This window comes from Dermacentor albipictus, chromosome 6, assembly GCF_038994185.2.
Source record: "Dermacentor albipictus isolate Rhodes 1998 colony chromosome 6, USDA_Dalb.pri_finalv2, whole genome shotgun sequence".
NCBI lineage: Eukaryota > Metazoa > Arthropoda > Arachnida > Ixodida > Ixodidae > Dermacentor > Dermacentor albipictus.
The window spans coordinates 5,399,481-5,424,004 of record NC_091826.1 but is presented as its reverse complement, the minus strand read 5'-3'; the positions used below and the strand labels follow the sequence as shown (position 1 = coordinate 5,424,004).

The 24,524-nt window shown below is 49.9% G+C and overlaps 2 protein-coding genes across 2 annotated transcripts; one reads left to right on the top strand and one right to left on the bottom strand.

Annotated features, from left to right (window-relative positions):
* Window positions 1–131: 131 nt before the first annotated feature.
* On the top strand, window positions 132–3,092 carry LOC139060747 (uncharacterized). The gene is made up of 4 exons (XM_070539822.1): window positions 132–448; window positions 1,038–1,184; window positions 1,452–1,526; window positions 1,791–3,092. Exons 1-4 carry the CDS (start codon window positions 247–249, stop codon window positions 2,900–2,902), a joined length of 1,536 nt encoding a protein of 511 aa, XP_070395923.1. The 5' UTR covers window positions 132–246; the 3' UTR covers window positions 2,903–3,092.
* A 7,378-nt stretch (window positions 3,093–10,470) lies between these two features.
* On the bottom strand, window positions 10,471–15,877 carry LOC139061449 (uncharacterized). The gene is made up of 5 exons (XM_070541437.1): window positions 15,534–15,877; window positions 14,574–14,689; window positions 13,939–14,141; window positions 11,735–11,841; window positions 10,471–10,588 (listed from the first exon to the last, which is right to left on the bottom strand). The coding sequence occupies exons 1-5, from the start codon at window positions 15,875–15,877 to the stop codon at window positions 10,471–10,473; spliced, it is 888 nt and encodes a 295-aa protein (XP_070397538.1).
* Between the last annotated feature and the right edge of the window lie 8,647 nt (window positions 15,878–24,524).

Below are 24,524 nucleotides of genomic sequence, written 5' to 3'. Positions count from 1 at the left end.
AAAACGTGGTGCACTGCACGTCTCAGACGCGCGGGCATTTCTAAGACTGCCTTAAATCTCCCAGGTCGTAATCCGCCTTTTGCGACGCCGAACTGCGCATGCGCAGTGCCCTAGCGGCTGAGGAGCGAAGCGATTTGGCAGGCGCTAGAGCAGACGGCGGACGGCCGGGGCATTCTCAGCTGCGCTATTCTCGCTGCCGCGCGCACGGCAGGCCTTCCTAACATATTGACATCGAAATTTGGCGCGATGCCAATGTCGTGTGTCGCGTACGGCTGCAGTTCACGTGACAGTCCCAGCAGGACAGTGCGGTTTTTCCGATTTCCGTCGGTAAAACGAGATCGACAGCGCCGTGAAGCCTGGATTAGGGCTGTGAAGCGGCAAGATGCGCAAGGGCGTCCATGGCAGCCGTCAGCAGCATCTCGACTCTGCGGGAAGCACTTTGTGACAGGTATGCATCCACATACGTAGTTCTCTGTTTTTGTCGTTACTGACTCATACGAATAATCTCGAGAAAGACGCAAATGTGTTTGAGCTTGCGAAACAAACGATCTCTTGCTCGCGCGAGCCGGCCGAGTGAAACGCGGTGCTTTATTTTTTTTTATTCTTTTTTGTCGTCATCTCTGTGCGGCCGCCGCGTTGTGCTTTACTTTGTTTTTTTGCTGTCACCTCTGTGCGGCCGCCGCTAGAACGCAGTCTTTAGCAACTTTACACCGTGCACACTTTTACTACTTCATAAGCGTTCAGCGAGTGCTCGTGATGTCGGCGTAGTTATCCGTTGGAGCCAAGCGCGCCTGCACTGCCGGGCAGATTTGGAAACGGCGTGCACTGTTTAAGTAGCTGATGGTGCTAGTTAGCAATCGCTGCTATTTGTCGTTTCATCATTCTTGTCGACACCGAGTATAGTAATATTTCTTGAAGAAAGCTTATGTTCGTTTAGCGAATAGCGATGTTGTACGGTTTGTACTATGGCTCATTTTCCCGTGCTGCGCTTTCTGGAGTCGAGTGGCGCGTCTTATTGTGTAACGGACACATTCCAGGGGCACCTTCACTGTCACCCAGACATCCGGACTTCATACCGACGCTGTTCGTGTATACAGACCAGTTCAGAAAGAAGGACGCGGTCGACCGCCATGTTCGTACCGCGGCGCGTTCCAAGAGGAAAAAAGGCGCTCCACCAACAGCAGGTATCACCGGTTCTGGGCATACTGGCCATTTTCTGGCATTTTTGTAGGTGTACATATACTTTATGTGGGTAAAACACGTATGCGAACTGACATTCTGTTGGCCTCCCCATTACCTGTGTATGTACGCCAAGCACTATGGCACACTATAAAGGAATATATGCAGTGGTGAAACGTGATATTTGCCCTAAGAACTACACTTCATGCCCTATCCGAGTCATGCGTTTTTGTGTGTACTCATACTATTTTATTACTCACTTTACGTCACAGGTACAGAGGTTTCAGGTCAAGGAGGAACTTGTAAAGGCCACAGTGATGGAGAACCAGACACGTCCTGTGTTCAGGGTGAGCAGTGGCTTTTGAACTAATGGCAAGCACACTGTCACATTATGCAGCTGGAAATGTTTTCTGAGGCTCACCTTATGTTGCTCATTGCGAGTCTTGCACGTTTGCGACATATGAATTATCCATAATTTGCTTTCAGGTGACCAGGTCATTAGAGTAGTGCACTCCGCACAAAGTGCGAATGCTCAGAGTAAATGTCAGTGTTCAATGAATTGTGTCTAAAGCAATAGCGTCACTTTATTGCATTTGTTGATGCAAATGCAGGTGCAGACTCTTCATTCGACGAGGAAGGAGCAGCTGATGCACTCTTGCTGCTTGCAACATCCCCAATGCTCACTGAGCCACAGGAGGTCCTAGAGCCAACGCCCTTAAGCAGAGAGGAGAACACTGACCACCTATTAACTGAAAATGTGGCATTACAACGGAAAGTCAGGGACCTAGAACTGCAATGCAGAAAGCTAAAACGCTGCACGTTTTCTGTGGATACTATTCACAAATCGTCTTTTAAGTTTTATACAGGACTGCAAAGTAAGGAACAGTTTGAAGCACTCTTTAAGCACATTGAAAAAAATGCAGAACGCATGGTTTATTGGGATGGAGGAAAAACACAAGCAAAGGAAAGACAGCTCTCCAAGCGCGAAGAACTTTTCATGGTGCTGTATAGGCTCAGGACTGGTGTTTGTGCCAAGGAAGTGGCTCGAATCTTTGGAATTTCTCAGTCATGCCTTAGTCGCATCTTTTGTACATGGGTAATTTTTCTTGATAAAGAGCTCTCAGCATTGACAAGGTTTCCCACATTAGCAGAGATCAAAAGGCACATGCCAATGGCATTCAGCGACTTCTCAAACACTAGAGTCATCCTTGATTGCACAGAGGTGAGAATCCAAAGACCTTCAAAACTACAGGCACAGAGGCATACTTTCTCCTCGTACAAGCATTATAACACGTTCAAAGCACTTGTTGGGGTAACACCAGATGGCTACGTTTCATTTGTGCCAGATTTGTGGGGTGGGCATGTTAGTGATAGCGAAGTTGTCGAAAAATCGGGCCTACTGGGTTTATTAGATGCGGGGGACGGTGTCATGGTCGACAAAGGCTTTAGGTTGGAGGGCGTTTTTCCACCATCTATTCAAATCCACATGCCACCATTTAAAATGGGGAACCAATTGTCAGCTAGTGACGTGATTGCCACCCGAAAAATAGCTGGCGCTAGGATCCATGTTGAGCGAGTCATAAGACGTATCAAAGAATTTCATTTTTTAGACAAACCACTGCCAATCAACATGCTCGACATTATTGACAGCATTTTTAGGACTTGCGCCTTTTTGTGCAATTTTCTACAGCCAATCATTTCAGTCAATAATGAGAACAAGTAGCCAGCTCGCACATCTCTACTTCAAGTGAGCCTCCTTTACCATGCTTATGACCAGAAGAGACCAGACTGTGTAACAACAGTGTACTCTCATACTATATCACGTGTACTTACGACGACGCTGTCTACTGTGCTACCTTCTGAGGAAATTTGTATTTTCCATCTCTGAATAAATGATACTGCTTTTTCAGTTATCTTCCATGTACACTGCACATTTATTTTGTTATGTCTATAGACGTAACGGCTATAGTTATCACCAATGCTACACAATTTGCTTAGGCCATGCTATTTCTTTTCATTTTGCCATAGAAAACAAAATACTTCGAAACAGTTTAGCCGAGCTACGAGCCGAGTTTGAAGCTTTTAAGCGCACGGCAAACAACAGCACATCACAGCAACCCATACAAATTGCGGACCACACTTCCAAATCACCACCACAAACATCACACAAATTGCGGACCACACTTCCAAATCACCACCACAAACATCACTGCAACAAAGTACCGCGTCCAGCACTCATTCGTTAACGCTGCAACAGTTAGCACAAAACACGCAACTAATGTTCGCAGAGCTACACAAACTCAAACGAATGGTAGAAGATGTGCAAACAAAAGCCGCAGCCGTCCCCCGAAAGAGGGTCAGTCAAAGTCCGGGAGCTCCTACCAGGACTCCGAAAGCTATAGAGCACACTGATAGCGACAGTAATATCCATGGATAATATGGCAAGCAACACAAAGAGCGGACACATTGAAATCTGGCAATGGAATTGCTGCACGCTATGCACTAAATTGGCTAATTTCACGCACTACATAGAATCGGCGCCAATCCCTCCCGACGTTATCTGTATTCAGGAAATAGGGAAACAAAATCAAAAACTCAAAGGCTACGAGCTTTATGCTCACCCTGACTACCCTCAAGTAGCCACCTTTGCCAAGAAGGATGTCGCGATTAGCGTAAATTATTTTTTCCGGGAACCTATTCAGCACCAGATAATCACGATTTGGCCGCAGAAAAGGGGCAAACCTAAAACAATTATTGTCAGCGTTTATAGTTCTCCCAGAGAACAACAGGCGGATTTTGGAAACGTGGTGGCCACCCAGTGCGACTCGCTCAAGGTAGGGACAAATTAATATTGTTAGGCGACTTTAACGCGCTACGGACTTTTTCAGCTAACTCAACCGGATCTCCCAACGCGAATCGGGAACAGTGTGTCCCAGGACACTTCCCCCGACCTCACGTTCACCAACAACGAAAGTGAGACGCGATGGACGAACCTAGGTGAAAACCTAGGAAGTGATCACTATATCTTAAGCATATCGGTTAATGCAGCCAGGATTCGAAGAGCTATTGGCAAGGCAAGGCTATCCGACTGGACCAAATTTCGTGAAAAACAGAAAACAATCGGCAGCATAACAGACGTAGGAGAATGGGCCGAGCAGATCCGAGTTATTCACTCTAGGGTCACCAAAACAATTGAAACGACAACGGAGGCTCCAGCCGTGGATCATCACCTGTTGCATCTCTGGGAAGCCCGGAGAGGCCTCACAAAAAGGTGGAAAAGGCAGAAGCTTAATCGTAAACTCAGGATACGGATAGCTCAGCTAGCGCAGGAAGCTAACGAATACGCACAAAAGCTAAGCGACAGCAATTGGTGTCAGTTCAGCGACTCGCTTCGGGGCACGTTGACTACAAAGAAAACATGGCGCATTCTTCGAAGTATGATTGACCCGGGAGGAACAAAAACAGTCGCGAATCGCACACTTAAGCTGCTTGAAAACGAGTTTGAAGGTCGGGAAGCTGACATCATAGACAAAATTAAAGAGATATACGTAGGTACTGTACCGACCGGGCAATCCACCAAACCCGTTTACGAAGGTCAGGACCAACCGGAACTGGACGCCCCCGTAACCTTTGAAGGTTTACGCAGCGGCACACTCCTTCAAGAAAAACACAACCCCAGGGGTAGATCAGGTCACGAACGCAATGATTCGCAATCTAAGTGATGACACGCTAAAGAGCTTGACCAAATTCTTTAACGACACGGTCTGGACAGAGGACGGCGTCCTTCCAAAAGAATGGAAGGAAGCAAAAATTATTCTTATTCCAAAACCAGGTAAGCCTCGTAACATCAACAACCTTCGACCCATCTCCCTAACGTCGTGCGCGGGGAAACTCTTTGAAAAGGTTGTGCAGGTCCGGCTCTCGAACCACATAGAGCTAAACAACATGTTCCCCTCCAACATGTTCGGTTTCCGAGCCCACGTGTCAGCACAGGACATTTTTCTACTACTAAAGCACGAGGTCCTGCACCCCAACAGAGGGTCGGAAGATAAATTTGTACTGGCATTGGACATCAAAAAGGCCTTCGACAGCATCTCCCACCACGCTATTCGCGGTGAACTGTGGATCGCGAATTTATAACTACGTGCGCTCGTTCCTCAGCCACCGCACGGCCACAATCGGATTAGGCTCCACGAGGTCCGACACCTTCAACTGTCCCGACAGAGGTCCCCCCAGGGAGCTATACTCTCTCCACTGCTATTCAATGTAGGGATGAGAAAGCTAGCCCTGGAGCTAGATAAGCACCCGAATCTCGGTTGTGCGATATATGCCGATGATATCACGTTCTGGGCTCACCAGGGGTCCTACGGGGACAAGCAAGAAACCCTTCAAAAGGCCATAGACGCAGTCGTGGAATACGCGAGGGCGGCGGACATGGCATGCGCACCCGAAAAATCGGAATTCATTCGGGTGCGTGCGAAGTACGCAAGAAAGGAGGACTGGGTGCCGCTCACTTTGACTCTCGACGGGGTGCCTATTCGTGAAGTGGAGACACTCCGAATATTGGGGATGTGGATACAGCAGAATGCTGGAACATCTCACACCCTACAAAAACTAAAGGCGGTCACAGGAAACGTGGCCAGAATGATAAGGAGAGTGGCAAGAAGCAGAGACGGCCTAACTAAGGGAGAGACCATCAGCCTGGTTCACGCATTCGTAATTAGCCGACTCACATACGCCCTTCCGTATCAGGCCATTGTTTTGTCCCACCTCCTTGACAATGACTTCATTCTCTTTGTGGTGTACATATTGTTACGTAGGAAGACACCGACGAAAAGCTATTTACAAGTATATTTACAAGGCAATACGCCGCAGTTGACCAAGAGGCAACAGCCCGCGCTAGCTTCCAATCTTCGTCTTCTTCCTGCGCGGCTCTTCGTCAGTGGGAATACTACCCCGTAGCATTACCCCCGGCGGCAAAAGCGCCGTCCCGGAGCGACTAAAGGCTGGACTCGGAAGCAGTGTAGTAGCTCTTGAGCCTACTGACGTGCACGACATCACTGGACGCCAGAGTAGATCACGAGGTTGAGCTCAGAGGAGCAATTTCATAAGTCACAGGCGTCACCTGGCGAAGCACGCGGTAGGGCCCTGTGTATCGCGAAAGGAGCTTTTCGGAAAGTCCAACGTGACGACAGGGCGACCACAGGAGCACGAGTGCACCAGGCGAAAACTGTACGTCACGGTGGCGGGCGTTGTACTGACGCTGCTGCTTGGTTTGCGAGTCCGTCAGTCGAGCACGGGCAAGCTGGCGTGCATGATCGGCGAGGGCGATGGCGTCGCGCGCATACTCGGTTGTTGAGGTCGCAGCAGGAGGAAGTACCGTGTCAAGGGGCAAGGTCGGTTCGCGACCGTAGAGTAGATAAAATGGAGAAAATCCGGCGGTGTCGTGCCGGGAAGAATTGTAAGCAAAGGTGACGTAAGGAAGGGCAACGTCCCAGTCGTGGTGGTCCTTCGAAACGTACTTGGACAGCATGTCGGTAAGGGTACGGTTTAAGCGCTCTGTCAGGCCATTGGTTTGAGGATGGTATGAGGTAGTCAGCTTGTGTTGAATAGAGCAGGAACGCACAATGTCGGCGACAACTTTCGAGAGGAAGTTACGACCGTGGTCAGTAAGCAGCTGTCGCGGGGCGCCATGCACTAAGATAATGTCAGGCAAGAGAAAGTCCGCGACGTCAGTGGCGCAACTGGTAGGTAGAGCTCGCGTGATAGCGTATCGGGTGGCGTAATCAGTTGCGACGGCTACCCATTTGTTCTCAGAGGATGACGTGGGAAAGGGACCGAGGAGGTCTAATCCAACACGAAAAAACGGTTCCACAGGGACGGCGATCGGCTGGAGATGACCGGAAGGTAGCACCTGAGGCGTTTTCCGACGCTGGCAGGGATCACAGGCAGCAACATAGCGTCGGACGGAGCGAGCAAGACCAGGCCAATAGAAGCGGCGGCGGACGCGGTCGTACGTGCGGGTTACGCCAAGATGTCCTGCAGTGGGTGCGTCATGCATCTGAAAGAGCACAGTCTGTCGTAGATGTTGTGGCACGACAAGAAGAAGATCAGGGCCGTCAGGGAGGAAGCTCCTTCGGTACAGAATGCCGCCCTGGAGAACGGATGCGTCGGTAGGTGCAGAGCGCAGACGCTCGATGAGTACTCGCAGCGATATGTCTCGGAGGCGGAGAGTACTGGCGGAGCAATCGATGAGAGCAGAATGTGCGGAGAGGAAGCCGAGGATGATGTCGTGGGGACAGTGAGCGATGACTGTGAATAGCACGGTAGTGGAGCGATCGGCGAAGGAGACGCGGGCGGCACACATACCAATTACGGGGGCTGTTCCGCCATCGGCGATACGGACAACAGGCGTCGTGGCGGGCGTGATTATTTTCCTCAGCCGGTTACGAAGATCCGCGCTCATTACCGACAAATGCGCCCCAGTGTCTATGAGAGCTGATACAGGAACACCGTCGACTTGCACGTCAAGAAGGTTCAGATGGGTGGGCAACGTCAGGAGAGGATTTGGCGGCGTAGGGAGCAATGCAGTGTCACCTCGAGGCGCTGCATCGTCTAGTTTTCCGGCTGGGAGCGGCGTCCGAAGAGAGTCGGCGAATAGGAACGACGGGGCTGGGGAGAGCGAGATTGTCGTCGTTGGGGCGAAGGCGAACGAGAATAGGGTCGGTTCGGCGCAGGAGAATCGGTGGCGGCATTATCTGAGCGGGCAGCATAGGGACGAGAAAGGCCACCTGAGGGGCGAGAGTAGGCAGTATATGTAGACTGAAGAAGTAAAACGAAGGACACCGACCAACATAGAAGTGCTAAAAAATGAAAAAATCTAAAAGACGTTTCGGCTTCGCTACGGAAGCCTTGTTCACAATGGTATGACGGAAGGTTCATGGAAGCTTATGTATGCTTTAGAACGTGACGTAAGCAGCGCGTGTATGACGGGGGGAGGGTCCCCTCATTTCGATTAAGCGTGTGACGTGTTTTTTGGCAACGGGCCACAATATCGACTGGGATCGCTCGAGAATTATCGGCCAAGAAAGAAACCACAAATCGCGTCTGTATCTGGAGTCACTGGAGATACAAAAAACACGTCACACGCTTAATCGAAATGAGGGGACCCTCCCCCCGTCATACACGCGCTGCTTACGTCACGTTCTAAAGCATACATAAGCTTCCATGAACCTTCCGTCATACCATTGTGAACAAGGCTTCCGTAGCAAAGCCGAAACGTCTTTTAGATTTTTTCATTTTTTAGCACTTCTATGTTGGTCGGTGTCCTTCGTTTTACTTCTTCAATGCTTCATCCCGACCAGACGGGCTTCCGTCGAACCCTCGATTTATATGTGGACTGGTTCAGGGAACTCCAGCGACTGCGGCAGTGCCGAGAAATGTGCCCAATTCGATGGCAGTGAAAACAAATTGGCTTGTCGTCTGCAGTGCGCCATTCAGAGGGGTTGCGGAAATGTGGAGGGTAAGAAGGTGCGGGACGGGGTGGAATCGAAGATGCCGGGTGGGGATCAGGGCGATGGGCCGAGCAGATTGTGTGAATACCCATGTTGGCGAACTCCTGGCGGACAACTGCCTGGATCAGGGAAACAGTGACTGCAGGTGCATTGGAGGGGCTGGAGTCGAACGCAGCCGGATAGGCGGCCTCGATCTCACGCCGGACAATCCTGGTAACATCGCCAGTGTTGTTGGGACGAGGAGCGTCGGCACAGGAAGATGTCGCTGGGGTGTTGGGCAGACGGGCAAACTGTTGGTCGATACGGCGGCTTTTAGCGAATTCCAGGCGGCGGCACTCTTTTATAACTGCATCCACCGTCGCGACGTTGTTAAACACGAGCAAGTTGAAGGCGTCATCGGCAATGCCTTTGAGGATGTGGGAGACCTTGTCGGACTCAGTCATGTGTGCGTCAACTTTGCGGCATAGAGCCAAGACGTCCTGAATGTACGTGACGTAGGGCTCCGTTGACGTCTGCACACGACTGGAAAGCGCCTTCTGCGCGGCAAGTTGGTGACCGTAGGGGTTGCCGAACAAGTCTCGAAGCTTTTGCTTAAGCGAATCCCAACTGGTCAGCTCATCTTCGTGCGTCCGATACCAAACTCGAGGTGTGCCACCGAGGTAAAAGACGACGTTGGCGAGCATGATAGTTGGGTCCCACCGGTTATTGCGGCTGACGTGCTCGTAAAGGCTGATCCAGTCCTCGACGTCTTCCCCATCTTTTGCCGAGAATACGCCAGGATCACGGGGAGCGGAGAGGGTGATGTAGGTCGTCGAAGTGGCAGCAGGTGTCGGAGCCGGTGGAGTCGGGTTGGCGTCGCCGGGAGCCATGAAGGTAGGCTCGACGGACCGTCCACTGCGAAGCTCCGTGACGAGGTACAGGGAACGTCCACCTCCACCAAATATGTTACGTAGGAAGACACCGACGAAAAGCTATTTACAAGTATATTTACAAGGCAATACGCCGCAGTTGACCAAGAGGCAACAGCCCGCGCTAGCTTCCAATCGTCGTCTTCGTCTTCTTCCTGCGCGGCTCTTCGTCAGTGGGAATACTACCCCGTAGCATTATTTTTGCAGTAGGGGGCTCCTGCTTTCTGCAGGTTTTCAGATTCCTTTTGGCAGTGCCAACATACCTGGCAGAACTATACAGGGGAAGCCCTCTTCTAATTCGCTGGGTCAGCTCCTCAGCTAGCACAGCATTCCTATAGAAATTCAGTAGTGCTGGCAATATTTCCTGAGACCACATGGCCTCATCAAAGAAAATCCTTTCGACGTGTAAGGAGGATGCAATGGATGCTGCATTAGTCCACACAACGAAGTCGCACCAGCTAAGTCCTGTCACTGCCATTTGGCCCTGCAACTGGTAATAGTATTCGTGCTCCCTTTTCAATGTAATTTCATTACCTGTTGCCCTACAACAAAACTTTGGAGAAGCTGCAGCTTCTTCGATACTTTTTCCTTTGAAAGAAAACGGGCATTTAACTTCTAGCAGCCCCATGTCACTGCCCTCAAATACCAGTCTATCTGGGGATGCAGCAATAAAGGGATGCTCAGCATGCACGTGCAGGCCTGTATATCCCACAGTTATGGACTTATCCATGCAGGCCATTAGCTGTTCATATGCCTGAACGGCATCTGGCTCGTGCACATTTCCATAGTGCATGGCTTCAGTTTTATAGCTCCGCGGGTAAAGTATTTCTTTAACAATACTGTCAGGTTTCCGGCACCGCACAATTCTTTTAAACATTGAGGCAGTTAGCCGACCAATCCGCTCCATGTGCCAGGTTGGATTTGCAGCCTGTCCAATCGTCGACTCGAGAACAACTGCTCTGCTGTCCACCGAGAGGGCCTGTATAGCTGCAAAAAAAAACAGTATTGTTAATTTATAGGTTTAGAATCCGTTTTACAAGTCGTACAGCAAGCATTACATTGTATTAAAGCAATGAGAAGTAGCATGACGTCAACAAAGCATCACTTGTCATGGCAATGTTGAGCTATTTGGTGGGGATTCATCGTGGAAGGAAGGGGTGCAAACATGGACACAAGAGAACCAGACAACACAAACGCTGCAGATAGGAGCTAAGTGTACTAGAAATGAAGCTTAAAATGAGAGAAAGTTCAGCTAGTTGGTAGCGAATCGCACTAAAAGAAAGTAACGCATGCAAACATGGATACAAGAGAACCAAACTAAGTAAATGCCATGTTGTCTAGTTCTCTTGTTGGTGTTTGCACGCCTTACTTTCTTTTATGTTGAATCACTTGTCAGAAACTTAATACCATTAGGTTAGCTTTTATTTACTCCTACAAAGAAACCCCTACAGGCCTACTCAAAGAGGCTAAAGTACTTAGGTTGTGTCAAATGACACAACTGCATATTGCAACGATTAAAATGTAGGTAGATACTAATCTCCTACAAAATTGTACAGCTTACTTTCACAGTGACATAAGAATTTTTCTGCAGCTTGTAACTTGCATGTGCTCATTATGTTTTATTTTTTTTCGCTAATTATGCTGGTCAACATAGCTAAATCGTAGAGTTGGTTCAGTATTGCAAGTATTTAAACATGCCTAAAAACAAGAAGAGCAAGACAAATGTGCATGCTTTCAATTCCATGCTCTGCTAAAACACAGTCAACACATATATATGACAAATGCCGTGCATGAATCCAGGTGATGGACTCATGCTAAAGGTACATCCATTATACATTCACACAGTGCTTCACAAACATGCCATAGATGAAGCAGATATGTTTGAGGACCCTGTGGGTGCTCACACACATCGAGTTATGCGACAGCCCTGTAAAAGTTAAGAAACGACAAGACACCAAGTCTAAAACTGACTGCTGCATTATCTGCTGCTCAGTGGGATACTTGTGAAGGTGATGCCCAGAGACATAGGTGGGCATTCTTATATAAATGAGACAGCCTCAGAATGACACGTGCCAAGACAAAAAGTTGCGAAAAAAGTAATAAACAAGGAAGTGGACTTTCTTACCATCAAACCTCTCTTGTATGAGTCTTTGACAGGTCTCACTGTGGATGTCTTCAATGTCTGGGACCAGTGGAGTGTCTGAAGCTTCTGGTGCCACTTCACTGGGACTGTGTTCATCCTGGAATATAGTGCTTTACATTAGACAGCGCAGATAACATGCAAATGTTAGCTTAGTGACTACCTTGAATAGTAGTGCAGCTTGAAATATACGAAGCAGCATAGTAAAGATTTGAGGATTTTGTAAACAGGTCTTTGACAGCATCATATTGCGCCAGTGGTGAGAAGCGCAACAAAATAGGTTCAGATTGTGGTCTCATACCTGGCATGCCTTATTGCGCATGGTTGTTAAACAAGCAAACTAAGTATTGTACTTCTGAATCATTTTTTCACATTTTATTTATTCGTACTCTAAATGCCTTCTTTCAGGGTGAGCAAAGAACAGTTTTGAAAGTAAGCAAACTACAAGCTTACTAGCATTAGGAAATTAAAAAAAAAAACATTCAGATGCAGTGACATGAACTCGTGCTAACATGTGCTGTAAATCAAGAGCAAATGTAAATATGAAAGTGCAATAATGTGCATGTTGCAGAAGGGGATAGAAAAAACTCAAGCCATACGTAGAGGTAAACAGTAATCAATGCACATCAGATATGCCAACGCAAGATTTAAAATTCTTTAAAATTAGGTTCAGCAGCTCTGTGTAGAGAAGTTATTCCATTCAGCTATAAAGCATGGTATGAGAAATCAAGGGACACTTAATACACGTAACTAAGGAAACTATGTACAGATAATTTAATAAGACTTGCCCAGCATGCTATACTCACATGCTTTGCTGCATAAGTTGCAGGTGATTGGACAGTCTCGCATGATAATTATGTGAATCACATGTGGCTATAAGAAGTTATGAAGCAGGCACTGGGGAGTTCATCACCGACTTGATACCTACAGTATTACAGGAGGCGTCAAAGGTCTTGTCTTTTGTAAAGGCACACAGCATTTGAAAGCCCTTAAATGTATCACACTTTGGAATTCACAGTCCCTTACTGCTGTCATGGACAAGACACGCTATAGAATGGAAGTTGAACAGATGTTTGTGTCAGTTTAACAGTGTGCATGTGCATGAATGCTCTCGCATTATTTCAGTCATCACGAGATAGGTTCTGCCAGAATTTTTAAAATAACTTTGGCTTTAAAGAGGTTTAGTTGCCTCAATTAACCAAGACTTACATCACAGGTTTGCTGCATCATCTCATTGCTAAGCTTGCAGATTGTTTAGTGAGATAAAAAAATGGCTGTGGCTTAGCTAAGGTTAAGCCCAGGATGCGAAGCATACTAGCCTTTATTTTAGTTGTTGAACCACTGTTTAGCCTGGTGAACTGCTGTTGCTTGGCTATATTTGGTTCGGCTAGACGAAGAAACAACTCATGCGTTACTCTGCTTCGCCTTCAAGAGTGGAACGCGACAGCGTTCCCGTCGACCCGCCAAGGGATGTAAGACAACGGGCTACGGAGCAGCGACTACGCGCCCCGCATTGAACGCGGTGAGCGTCGAGCAACGCAGCGTTCGGCGCGGCAACGAAATGTGCGCCTGAGCAAGCGACGCACGCCTGAGCCTTAGAAACAGCTCGTTTCTAAGGCAACACCGCATTCACTAGAGGCGCTTTTGTACCGCTTTCAAGCATCGTACTCGTGGCTCAGTGGCAGCGTCTCCGTCTCACACTCCGGAGACCCTGGTTCGATTCCCACCCAGCCCACCTTGCAAGAGTTGAGCAAATCCACCTAGAAAATCAGTTTCTGTAGCACGCCGCAACCTTCGCTTCTCATTCCAACGAGCAGCTCTGCCTCCAGGAAGCATCTCACCTCGTGAGTGTCTAGCACAGGCAAGCGCAGCTGCTTATATACCGCTGCGAGCGACGGCGCGAGTTGGAGCCCCGTTTCACCTCTGTCGTGACGTCACGGTGTCACGTGGTATTGAAGGCGACACCGCCGCGCCTGAGGAGCTGGGTTGAGCTCTCGTAATATGCTTCGCATAAAACAAAGTCACCATATATAAACACTACTGACATTAGTGTTATACTGATGCAAACTGTACTTCGCATAAAAGCACAGTAAAAGGGGCTCTCAAACTGTTCCTGTCTGTCGTCACATGCTGATGGAACACTGCTAACTCTTATTTTAACAGATCACAAGCATGCAGAGTTAAGTGTAGCACTTACAAGTGATTCTCCTGAGTTTTCTTTGCTCATATAACGGAGAAGCAGGCAGTTTGCTGCCACCTTTTCGAGATCGGCAGCAAGCAGAGATGGGTCACTCGGTGAGAGCCCTGGCAGTGGATCAAACCGCCGCCTTTTCGCACCTTCATGTTTCCTTGTGTGAAAAGTGATGTCTTGCAGAGGCAGAGGTGGCTCATGCTTTTTGACTGAAAAAAAAAAGTTTTGTTTGTACAAGTACAATAACGAAATTTTAAGTGCTTCCTGTGATGTTTAGCCAACGACCACATCCATTGTAAGAAAATTAAATGTTGCAGTTTGGGATTATTTTTTCTCTATGCAGGTCTTGTAGTTAAGAATTTTTGAAGCGACACCAATATGTGTTCTTAATTAAAACCAGTAGCCTATATTTGTCCACATACCAATACTCATGTACGCTGTAAACAATGTAGCTGTGTGAATGAGTTGATATTCAACAGCTGCTACCACGAATGCAAACAATTTTACAACACGTTAAATGGTCAACACGGTGCCACAAAGAACCGTTTGCAGAAAGGGGCCGGAAGTGTGATCACAGATTTTTTAGGCACTTTTGCCGCCTCCTATGTTAACTAATGCTTGCTAAGTAGTAGCATTCTTACCTTGGGCAGGAACAATCCAAGCACATGGAACTTCCGTGCACGTTGCCGCATCCTTTTGCGCCAAGTGAATGGCATGAAGGATTAATCCAACAAAATGTTGGCATGTGCCGCTCAGGCTGCAAGAATAAAATGGAAGAGGAGATGAGTTTTCATGCTCAACAGGTATTCATCAAGGAAAAGATGGGATCAAGTGTTTATGAATTCGAAAGAACGGGTTTAAGTTCACGTCACTCAACGTGAAATACATGCGCCAATCTCAGACATGAGCCGCACACCACCACTCGCGCGTTGGCCTTGTAACACCATGTGCACACATTAACAGCACCATTGAACGATGCGATGCGGCTTGTCAGACAGCTATGCCGGCACGAAGTTAGGTACAACTAGCGGTTTTATAGTAAACAGCCAAACTTGGAAGTCATTCTCGTTATATGCCTCTAAATAGTGTACAGTCGCCCAAATCTTTAACTGGTGTGCGGGAGCGGCGACTTTTCCGTGCGTCAGCGCCGTTTGACGGGGCGAGGCTGGAAACAGCCTAGTAGACGATGGGCCCAGCTGAGCGCGCTTTGTCCGCATGCGCTTAGCCTCCCTCGCCCCGTCAAACGGCGCTGACGCACGGAAAAGTCGCCGCTCCCGCACACCAGTTAAAGATTTGGGCGACTGTACTGTGTGATACCGGCAATCCAAGGCTGTGTGCGGTCGCAGACAAGTATGCTGCACGACCGTGTTGATCGGTATACATGCAAATGCGCAAAAACAAGAACTCCCCGCTTTCTTCATTTACAGTATGTGTATTTGTTCAACATTTAAGCAACCGTACCTTTATATAAGCAAACAGCTAGCCCAAAATGGCAGGGCCGGTATAGTTATGAATTCCAAAATTTAACCCATCAGACTTCAATGTCCTGCACGCGGTTCATGCAGGTCGCGCTCCAGATGTAGAATAGAAAGCTTGCTCACCCTGCGGGGCAGAGGCAATGACCAGCCAGGATGGAGCCCGACGCCTTGGAAATCGCGGCGTGCACGATGTAATAGCCGCCTTTCATTGACGGTAGGCAGATACTACGCAAAAGTCCGCACGTGGATTCTGCTGACACGTCGTTGTACATGACGTTGCGCACGTATCCTTCTTCTTGGAACATCGTTCCTTTCATTTGCTGTCGCGCGAAGCGCGCTCCGCTCGACACCATGTGTTCTTCGAGCTGCGCTTCCGTGGGTATTTTGACGTTGCCGAAGCGCTTTTTCCAGCCGTTCGTCACACTGAAGAAACCTCCAGGTACAAAGCAGTCACCAGCGGGCTCCATGGCTAGCGGACGGCGACAAACTGTGCGCACACGTTGTTGCGGTTTTCACTCGCACGCTGCTTGCTTGCATACGTGTCTCGCGTGCGGCGGCTGTCTGTCGCGGCGAGAGCGGCGCCTGCCAAATCGTTTCTCGTGGCCACCGCACAGTGGCGCCACAATGCATCGCAAAAGGCGGATTGCGGCTCACGTTTCCTGTCAAATTTCAGGAGCCCTTATTGCGGCTCATCGTTACATTCTTAACACAATATCAGAAGAGGGATGTTGGTTGGGGCATATTTATAACCAAGTGCAGTAGCAGCGTGTGGGGCAGGACAGGCGGAACGAAACGGACCAAGCGCTCGATTTCACTGCGCACAATGGTGGTACGTGAAGGCGCCGGTAAAAGACAGACAGACAGACAAAGAACTTTTATTTTGGTCCTGAGAAGACGATGAGTGTCCCCGTTAGGGGGCAGCGTCTGCGGGCCGCACCCACGACGGAGCCGGGAGGTTGAGACTCTCGGCGATATCGCGGGCTCTCTGGACAGCCCTGAGTTGCTCTTCCGTGGCGGAGCTGGTGACGAGCCGGAGCCAGTCTTCCTCCGAAGAGGGAGACCCTGAGCCCCCGCACAAGTCGAGGCACTGCCAGAGCATGTGCTTAAGAGTGCATCTGGGATGTCCACAGCGCGGACAGCCCGGGTGGATGCCACCGAGGAACTTTGAGCAAATAAATGGAGACGGATACGCCTCCGTCTGCAGCATCCGCAGGGTGATTGCCTGTGGTCTGTTTAGGTGTGGGTGTGGAAGTGGAAACTTCCGACGCCCTAGTTGATAGTGCCTGCAGACCTCGTTAAAAGTAAGGAGAGGGTCCCTGTGCCATTGCCATCCCCCAGCCTCCGATTGCCCACTTCCGGCGCGACGGGTGAGATCTCGCGCCTGGGAGTGAGCAAGTTCGTTGGCGTTGGGGACGGCTTCATGAGCATCGCTGCCCATGTGACCCGGGAACCAGATTAAGTGCTTTTTGCCTGTCCAAGATGCTGCAGAGAGAACGCGAGCGGCTTCCTTGCATACCGAGCTTTTCATGAATGCTCTAACGGCAGCTCGCGAGTCTGTGAAGATAGTGGAACGGTTCGTGGTGGCCATGCCGATGGCTACAGCCACCTGTTCGGCTTTGTCGGCGTTCACATTTTGATGCGTAAGCGACATCAGCAGCTCCCCCCGCAGCGATGTAGCCACTGAAACAAAATTATTGGAAGCAGCGTATTGCGCAGCGTCGACGAAGGCGACGTTGTCCTCAATCTTAGCCGCCATGCTAAGGAGGGCCCTGGCCCTCTCTTTACGTCTGCCGTAATTGTGCTGAGGGTGCATATTTCTAGATATCTGGGATACTGAATACATTTCTCTGACTTTGACGGGGAGCTCGCACTCCCTCTGTTTGGTGATGCACGAGCCTTGACCGATATGGGCTAGTAGCTGTCTGCCAGCTTCCGCGGAAGCCAGTCTTGCAACTTGTGACATCTGCTGCGCCTCGACTATCTCTTCAAAGGTGTTGTGGACACCTAGCTCCAACAGCCTTTCAGTACTGGTGCTCTGTGGGAGACCCAGTGCCTTTTTTATGCTCTTGCGAATGATTGTTTCTACTTTAGCCGCGTCCCTTCTGCTCCATTTGTGGGCCAGGGCTATATAGTTAATGTGGCTGATTAGGAAGGCGTGGAAGAGTCGCCTTAGATTATCCTCCGATAGCCCCCCTCTTTTGTTGGCCATCCTCGTGATTAGCTTTGTCATGGAATCGGCTTTGGTTGCGATGCGCTCTAAGGTGTAGTCATTACTGCGGTCCTCCTCCAGGAACATGCCCAGGATTCTGATTCTGTGTACTACCGGAATGACGGATCCGGTCTCGGTGGTGATAGAGATATCGGGAGGTGTCCCTTTCTTTGCACCGATTGTGGGTCGGTATAGTAGCAGTTCTGATTTCTTAGCCGACAGGCAGGGTGCTGCTTTCGCGAGAAACTCCTGAACGACTGTGATCGCTGCTTGTAATTTCTCTTCGATGTACCCGTCGCTACCTCCCTCGCACCAGACTGTAATGTCGTCGGCGTAGAAGGCGTGACCGATACCCTCAATCTCGGCCAGCTTTTGGGAAAGAGCTCTCATGGATAAGTTAAATAAAGAAGGGAAGAGGACTACCCCTTGCGGGGTGCCTCTGGGTCCGAGATCGAATGTTCTCGAGCCCAGAGCTCCTAGGCGAATAGTGGCTTTTCTATCCTTTAGGAAGGAGCTGACGTACTTGTAGAATTTTTGTCCTAGACCTGCTTCTTTAATCGATTCGAGTATGTGAGAGTGTGTTACCTTGTCGAAGGCCTTTTCTAGGTCCAGTGCCAGGACGGCCCTGGTGTCTCTGGAGGCCTTGTCAATAATCTTATGTTTTAGAAGCAGCATTATGTCCTGTGTGGACGTGGATGGTCTGAATCCAATTTGATTAAACGGAAATAGATTCCTTTCCTCTGTGAATTTGGTGGCCCTATTGAGAATGACGTGCTCGGCGACCTTTCCCACACAGGAAGTGAGTGAAATCGGCCGGAGCGAGCCAAGCTCTAAGGGTTTCCCTGGCTTCGGGATGAGGATTACGGTCGCGTTACGCCACTCCAGTTGTACCTCGCCTGTCTCCCAAACCTTGTTGATTTTATTTGTGAGGAGCTCGATGGCCCCATCATCCGAATTCTTTAAGAGTTTATTTGTGATCCCATCGGGACCCGGTGCTGATCTGTAATTGAGTTCGTATAATACCTCTCTCACCTCCGCCTATGTGAAGGGGGAGCCCAGAGGGTCCGTTTCGTTCTCGGGCGTCGCAGAGAGGTAGTCATGGTTTGAGCCGGGTTCGATACAGAGGTACCTCGAGGCCAACTCGTCTGTAATTTGTTTCTCGGTCATACCAGAGTTTTTTAAGTTGTGGATGAGCCTGTCAATAGTGAGCCTCTGATTGGCTTTGGATTGTTTGTCCCCAAGCAGATCCTTGAGGATGTTCCATTTTGCTACGCTCCTCATTTGCCCGTCGACGGCGTTGCATACTTCGTCCCATTGCTGCCGAGCGAGGGTTTGGCTATGTTCATCTATTTGCTTATTAAGTTCTGCAATCTTTTTGCGTAGGCGTCTATTTAACTTTTGTGTTTTCCATTGTGCCTGTAGCGCGTTTTTGGCTTCTAGCAGGTGTGCTAATCTACTGTCCATGCGCTCTACCTCTTTGTCCGTCTCTATTTCCTTTGTGGAAGCAGCAACGCCTTCTCGGAGGCGGGCGAATAATTCCTCTAACGAGCTGTATTTAGTCTCGTCCTTCTTTCTGATAGCTCTAAAGAGGTCCCAATCCGTTACTCTGAATTTTCTGAGAGGCGGTGATGACACTCTTATCGCGAGGCTGCTGATGTAGTGATCACTGCTGAGGTTCTCTTGTAAATTGGTCCATACCGGTTCCTCCGCATTCCTAACCATGGCCAGATCTGGCGTGGTATCCCTGCTGACTGAGTTGCCAATTCTGGTGGGGTATTTTGGATCGGTGACCAAGGTGAGACCGCAGGCTGCTATCTGTGCCGCGAGGGCCTTGCCCTAGGCCGTATCTTTGATGTAACCCCAATCTTGGTGTTGTGCGTTAAAGTCCCCTGATGACAAGCGGATGATCGCCTGCAATTTGACATGCCTTTTGGAAGAGAGCGTTAAACGTCTCCCTTCTGTCGGCTGGCGAGCTGTACACGTTCAGAATGAAAACGGATTGGTTGAGTTTAGCGTTTTGGATGAGCTCGATCATGATGTGTTCGACTTTTAAGTTCGGCCTAACGTCGTGACGTAAATAGGCGAGGCTCTTTGAGACGAGTGTCGCTATTCCTCTTTTGCCCTCCGAAAAGTGCGCTTCTGCATGGTAGTCGCGAAGAGCGATCACATCGGTGAGTGTTTCCTGGAGGAGGATTACTGACGGCCTTTCGTTTGCAGAGCTAAGTAGTTGTTGCAAGACTGCCTTCCTTTTGCGGAAGCTGGCGCAATTCCATTGCCAGATAACTAGATTGCTTGAGTTAGCCATTTTACTTACGTAGTGGGGGCGTACCGAGCAGCGCAAGCTGTCTGTCGGATTCTAAAATTTGGAGCCTCACTGTGTGCTCGTTCAGTTGGAGCTTGATGGGGCTAATTTTGGAAACTATGTCCGATCTTAGCTGGTCAAGCAGTTGCTTAATCCCCGAAACGTTAAGCGTCTCCCCGTCGTCCATGGGCTCGGGGCTCGCCCTGCGTTTAGCGCCTCTGTTAAGAGAGGCGGCTGCTGCGGCAGCTTGACCGCCGATAGCGCGTTCTCTCTGCTGCATTTCCTGCAATAATGACTTAATTTCAGACAGTTCCTTTTTAAGAGACGCGTTTTCGCGCTCGAGTGATTGAATTTTGCCTAGCGTTTGCTCTTGGAGTTGCCCTTGTTGTGCGGGAGCACGGGTCTCACCTGTTTTGGCTGCCTTTTCCGCCCAGGTGGGTTGTGAGTTGATCCGGACCCGGGATCTGCTCCTGGATCTCGATCTAGAACGATCCGCGGTGGCGTTCCTGGGAGCGTTCGTAGTTGGCGTTGTGGCTGGAGCTGGGGTTCCTCTACCCCCAGCGTTGCTCGTTGCGTTGTTGTTGTTGCCGCGTTTCCTTCCTCTTCTGCGTCGTCTCCTCACGACATAAGGAACTTGATACCTGTTCTTGCAAGTTCGGTCGCCGGTGAGGTGAGCGTCTCCGCAAAGCGCGCACCTGGGTTGCACACATTCGTGTCCGTTTGTGGTTTGCAAAGTTCCGCACTTTTCACACACTTTTTCGGTCGGTCTGGGGCAAACGTCGTGCCTGTGACCGACCCGTCCGCAGTTGCGGCAAGTGTCTATTTGCCTCTTGTACAGCGTGCAGCGCACATAGTTGGGCACTTTCATGCCATTGAACAGTATGATCACGGTAGTCGACTCTTTTATGCGCCTGACTCCGAGCACCATTGGGTTTCTGGGTGTGACAAAAAGGCTTTGCAGTGCAGCTTCGGGCAGATCGGCATCGACACCTCTGACCACGCCTCTGCAGGTATTACCCGGAGGCGTAATGTATGCCGCGATAGGGTGCCGTTTATCCGCCAAGATAATCTCTCGGACCTGGGAGTATGCAGTGGCGTTCAATTCGGAGGGTGTGCTTATAACAAAGATATTCTGCATTGCATTCGCACACACGATATCCTCCTCGGCTGCCACCGGGGGCAGCTTGGCCGCCATTAAAATGGCGTTCGTGACTTTGATCTGACTGCATTTTCGCACGTCCAGCCCTCCCCCCGGGCGGACGACAACTCGAAAGTGGGATTTAGGCAGGCGCGGTAGCCTGGAGGCTGCGGCAACCTTTCTTAGCTGGCTGGCTTGTTTGGCGCCAACGCGGGCGCCTTTTTGCTTTGCCTTGCGCGTCTCGTTCTCGACGCAGGTTTTGTCCGCGTTCCGCTTTCTGTGAGCGGTAATCCAGCCGTTGGACTCGGCGTCTTCTTTGGAGATTTGCTCTCCCTCTACCATTGCCTCGTAAGGCATGGCGTATTGTTCTAGAACGCTCCTGGGCGTCGGCTAAGCGAGCGGCCGCGCCTTCCCGCGCTACGGCGGAGCCGATGTCGTGCTAAGCCAAAATAGGCTTAACCCTTGGTGTCGGAGAAAGGACCCACAAAAAAGGTTTCAGTGGACCTACCGTGATAGATGCGCCATCCAATTGCTCCTTGTAACTTGCCGGAGTCGTTGCAGCAGAAATCGTGAGGAAAAAGTACATTGGAACAAGTAGGACAACTTCGGTTGGCGGAGCTGATGCAGACACGTCCGCACGTCACGCCGCCATCTAGCGTCCGCCGGTAAAAGAGAAGCGCGTAAAATTCTGGGCGTAGTAGCTCTGCGGAAAGCCGCAATTAAAGGGAGCATCAAACATCCACCCGTTCGTAGCAATTGCTACAAAGGAAACCCCTACTGGTTCCTCGAATGAAAAGTCTCAGAGTTGAAGAAAAATTCATCCTGGTCCGGGACTCGAACACGGGGCCACCGCCTTTCCGGGGCAGCCGCTCTACCATCTGAGCTAACCAGGCGGCAAGCAGCTGGCAGGGCGAAGTCGAATTTGTCGGCAACACGAAGCAAACACAAGTGTTTGATGTAGTAGTTCTACGGAAACCCTCATGGTGGAGAGAATTAAAGGGAATATCAGACATCCACCCGTTCGTATCTATTGCTAAAAGGAAACCCATACGGGTTCCGCGGAAGAAATATGTCTGATATTCCCTTTATTAATTCTCTCCATATTGCGGGTTTCCACGGAACTACTACGTCAAACACTTGCCTTTGCTCTGAGGCTTTTCTTTCGAGGAACCCGTATGGGTTTCCTTTGTAGCAATTGGTATGAACGGGTGAATGTCTGGTATTCCCTTTATGAAATGCTGGGCAACACACTTGCGGATCCCACGCACTGTGAGAATCGATGTTATGCGAATCACTCTGCAGGTTTTCTAGCATTGTTTGGGGCTCCATACGTGTCGTGTCATTCATACCGTGGATGCCATATTCTGATGTAGTATATTCAGTTAAAGGAAACACCGCAACGGCATCATGACGACGAGCACATGCACAGTGACACAAGCACTGCTGCGGTCACTTGGAAGAGTGGCGTAAGGAGGATGTAATTTCGAACGATGGATTGACGCATGGATGGGCAGACAGAGACGTGCGTTACCTCTGTCGCTGTTAATAATCCCGGCGCGCACCCACAGCGCCGCCCCTGGGAGTTGGGCACGCGACAGCGTAGCCTCGCGATCTCGGTGACACGTGCACTGATACCCACTGCGAAGTCTGAGGAACCCAGCAGCCGTGACTTAAGCAGACAAATGACAAGCATCGAGCACTCAATACAAGCCTTCGCTGCGATTTCATTTAAAATAGTCCTTCATGGCCAGATACTCTAAACGGGCGCTCCTCATGTATCTATATGCCAATGGGTTTAAGCCTATGCGAAAAAAAGAAACATAAAAGGGCAAATCACCTTCGTCGGGCACAATCAGCTATTCAATAGTGTACAGATTCAAGTGTGTGTGTGTGTGCGCGCACGCACGCACGCACACGCACACGCACACGCACACACACACACACACACACACACGCACGCACGCACGCACACACAGACACACACACACACACACACACACACACACACACACACACACACACATATATATATATATATATATATATTATAATACCGAGACCGATCAAGTTGTCCAGCGCTGTTTATTCCACAAAAGGGATCGCCCGCAGCTCACGCGCGAAGAAGTCGAAGAAGAGGGAAGATGATGATGGCTATATACAAATGAAAACGACGAAGTACGTTAATAGTGCTTACACTAACTTCCCCCCGTCATGGAAGCGGCCAGCCTGGCCGCAGATTAGAGATTATCTTAACGGGGAGTGAACGGCTTCGGGGATTTCGGCATTCCGGCGGCGCCGGTCAGTGACGGAGTGTACTGGGCGGACGAGATAGTTCACTGCAGATGTTTGCTGCACAACGGTGTATGGACCAATGTAGCGTGGAAGGAACTTCTCACAGAGGCCTGGGGTGCGGACTGGAGTCCAAAGCAGGACTTGGTCTCCTGGGTGAAAACGTAGGTCACGGCGTGTGTTGTCGCAGTAACGCTTGCGCTCCGCTTGGGTAGCTTCTGTGCTTTGCCGGGCGATTTGACGGCAATGTGCAACTCGGGCAGCAAAATCTTCTGGAAGCGACGCGTTAGGCGAAGAAGGTGCGAAAAATAGTTCTCTGTCGAATATGGTGGAAGGAGATCGTCCATACACAAGGAAGAAAGGGCTGTAGCCGGTAGTCCGTTGAATAGCAGTATTATATGCGAATGTCACAAAAGGAAGAATTTTATCCCAGTCAGTGTGGGCAGGACGGATGTACATGGAAATCATGTCAGACAGCGTACGGTGGAAGCGCTCAGTAAGGCCATTGGTTTGCGGATGATAAGTAGACGTAGATTTGTGGACGGTATTAGTGGCTCGAAGAACTTCCTCGAGAACTTGTGAAATGAACGCCTTGCCACGGTCACTGAGAAGAACGCGAGGAGCCCCGTGGCGCAAGACGATGGCGCGCAAGAAAAAGTCGGCGACCTCAGAAGCGGTGCCGGATCGCAGAGGGGCAGTCTCGGCATATCTTGTTAAATGGTCGACCGAAGTGACAATCCAACGGTGACCGGAGGGTGTCAACGGCAAGGGACCATATAAATCAATGCCAACAAATTCAAAAGGTGCGTCCGGGCAAGGGAGAGGTTGTAGTAAACCGGCAGGAGGGGATGTCGAGCGTTTGCGGTGCTGACATGACGCACAAGAGGCAATGTATTTGGCCACCGTTGTGGATAGGCCAGGCCAGAAGCAGCGGGTCTTTATGCGGTCGTAAGTCTTGTGGAAGCCTAAGTGGCCAGCCGATACATCGTCGTGAAGTGCTTCTAATACCCGCAAGCGAAGGCAGCGAGGTAGAACTGGGACCCACCGGTGACCTGTTGGGTGGTAAACGGAGCGGTGCAGCACGCCACCTTGAAGGCGGAATTGTCGAAGTTGGCGTCGCAAGCGGCTGTTGGGTGGTTCGGTGAACCCACTAAGGCGATCCATGAGAGCTCGACA

What these genes read in the sequence shown, in the direction of transcription:
- LOC139061449 (XM_070541437.1), bottom strand. Translation starts at nt 15,877, where the DNA reads ATGGAGCCCGCTGGTGACTGCTTTGTACCTGGAGGTTTCTTCAGTGTG. An exon ending in CATTGCCTCTGCCCCGCAGG is followed by an intron (nt 14,690 to 15,533) that starts GTGAGCAAGCTT and finishes TTATTCTTGCAG; the next exon opens with CCTGAGCGGCACATGCCAAC. An exon ending in TTGGATTGTTCCTGCCCAAG is followed by an intron (nt 14,142 to 14,573) that starts GTAAGAATGCTA and finishes TTTTTTTTTCAG; the next exon opens with TCAAAAAGCATGAGCCACCT.
- LOC139060747 (XM_070539822.1), top strand. Translation starts at nt 247, where the DNA reads ATGCCAATGTCGTGTGTCGCGTACGGCTGCAGTTCACGTGACAGTCCC. An exon ending in AGGCGCTCCACCAACAGCAG is followed by an intron (nt 1,185 to 1,451) that starts GTATCACCGGTT and finishes TTTACGTCACAG; the next exon opens with GTACAGAGGTTTCAGGTCAA. An exon ending in AGACACGTCCTGTGTTCAGG is followed by an intron (nt 1,527 to 1,790) that starts GTGAGCAGTGGC and finishes ATGCAAATGCAG; the next exon opens with GTGCAGACTCTTCATTCGAC.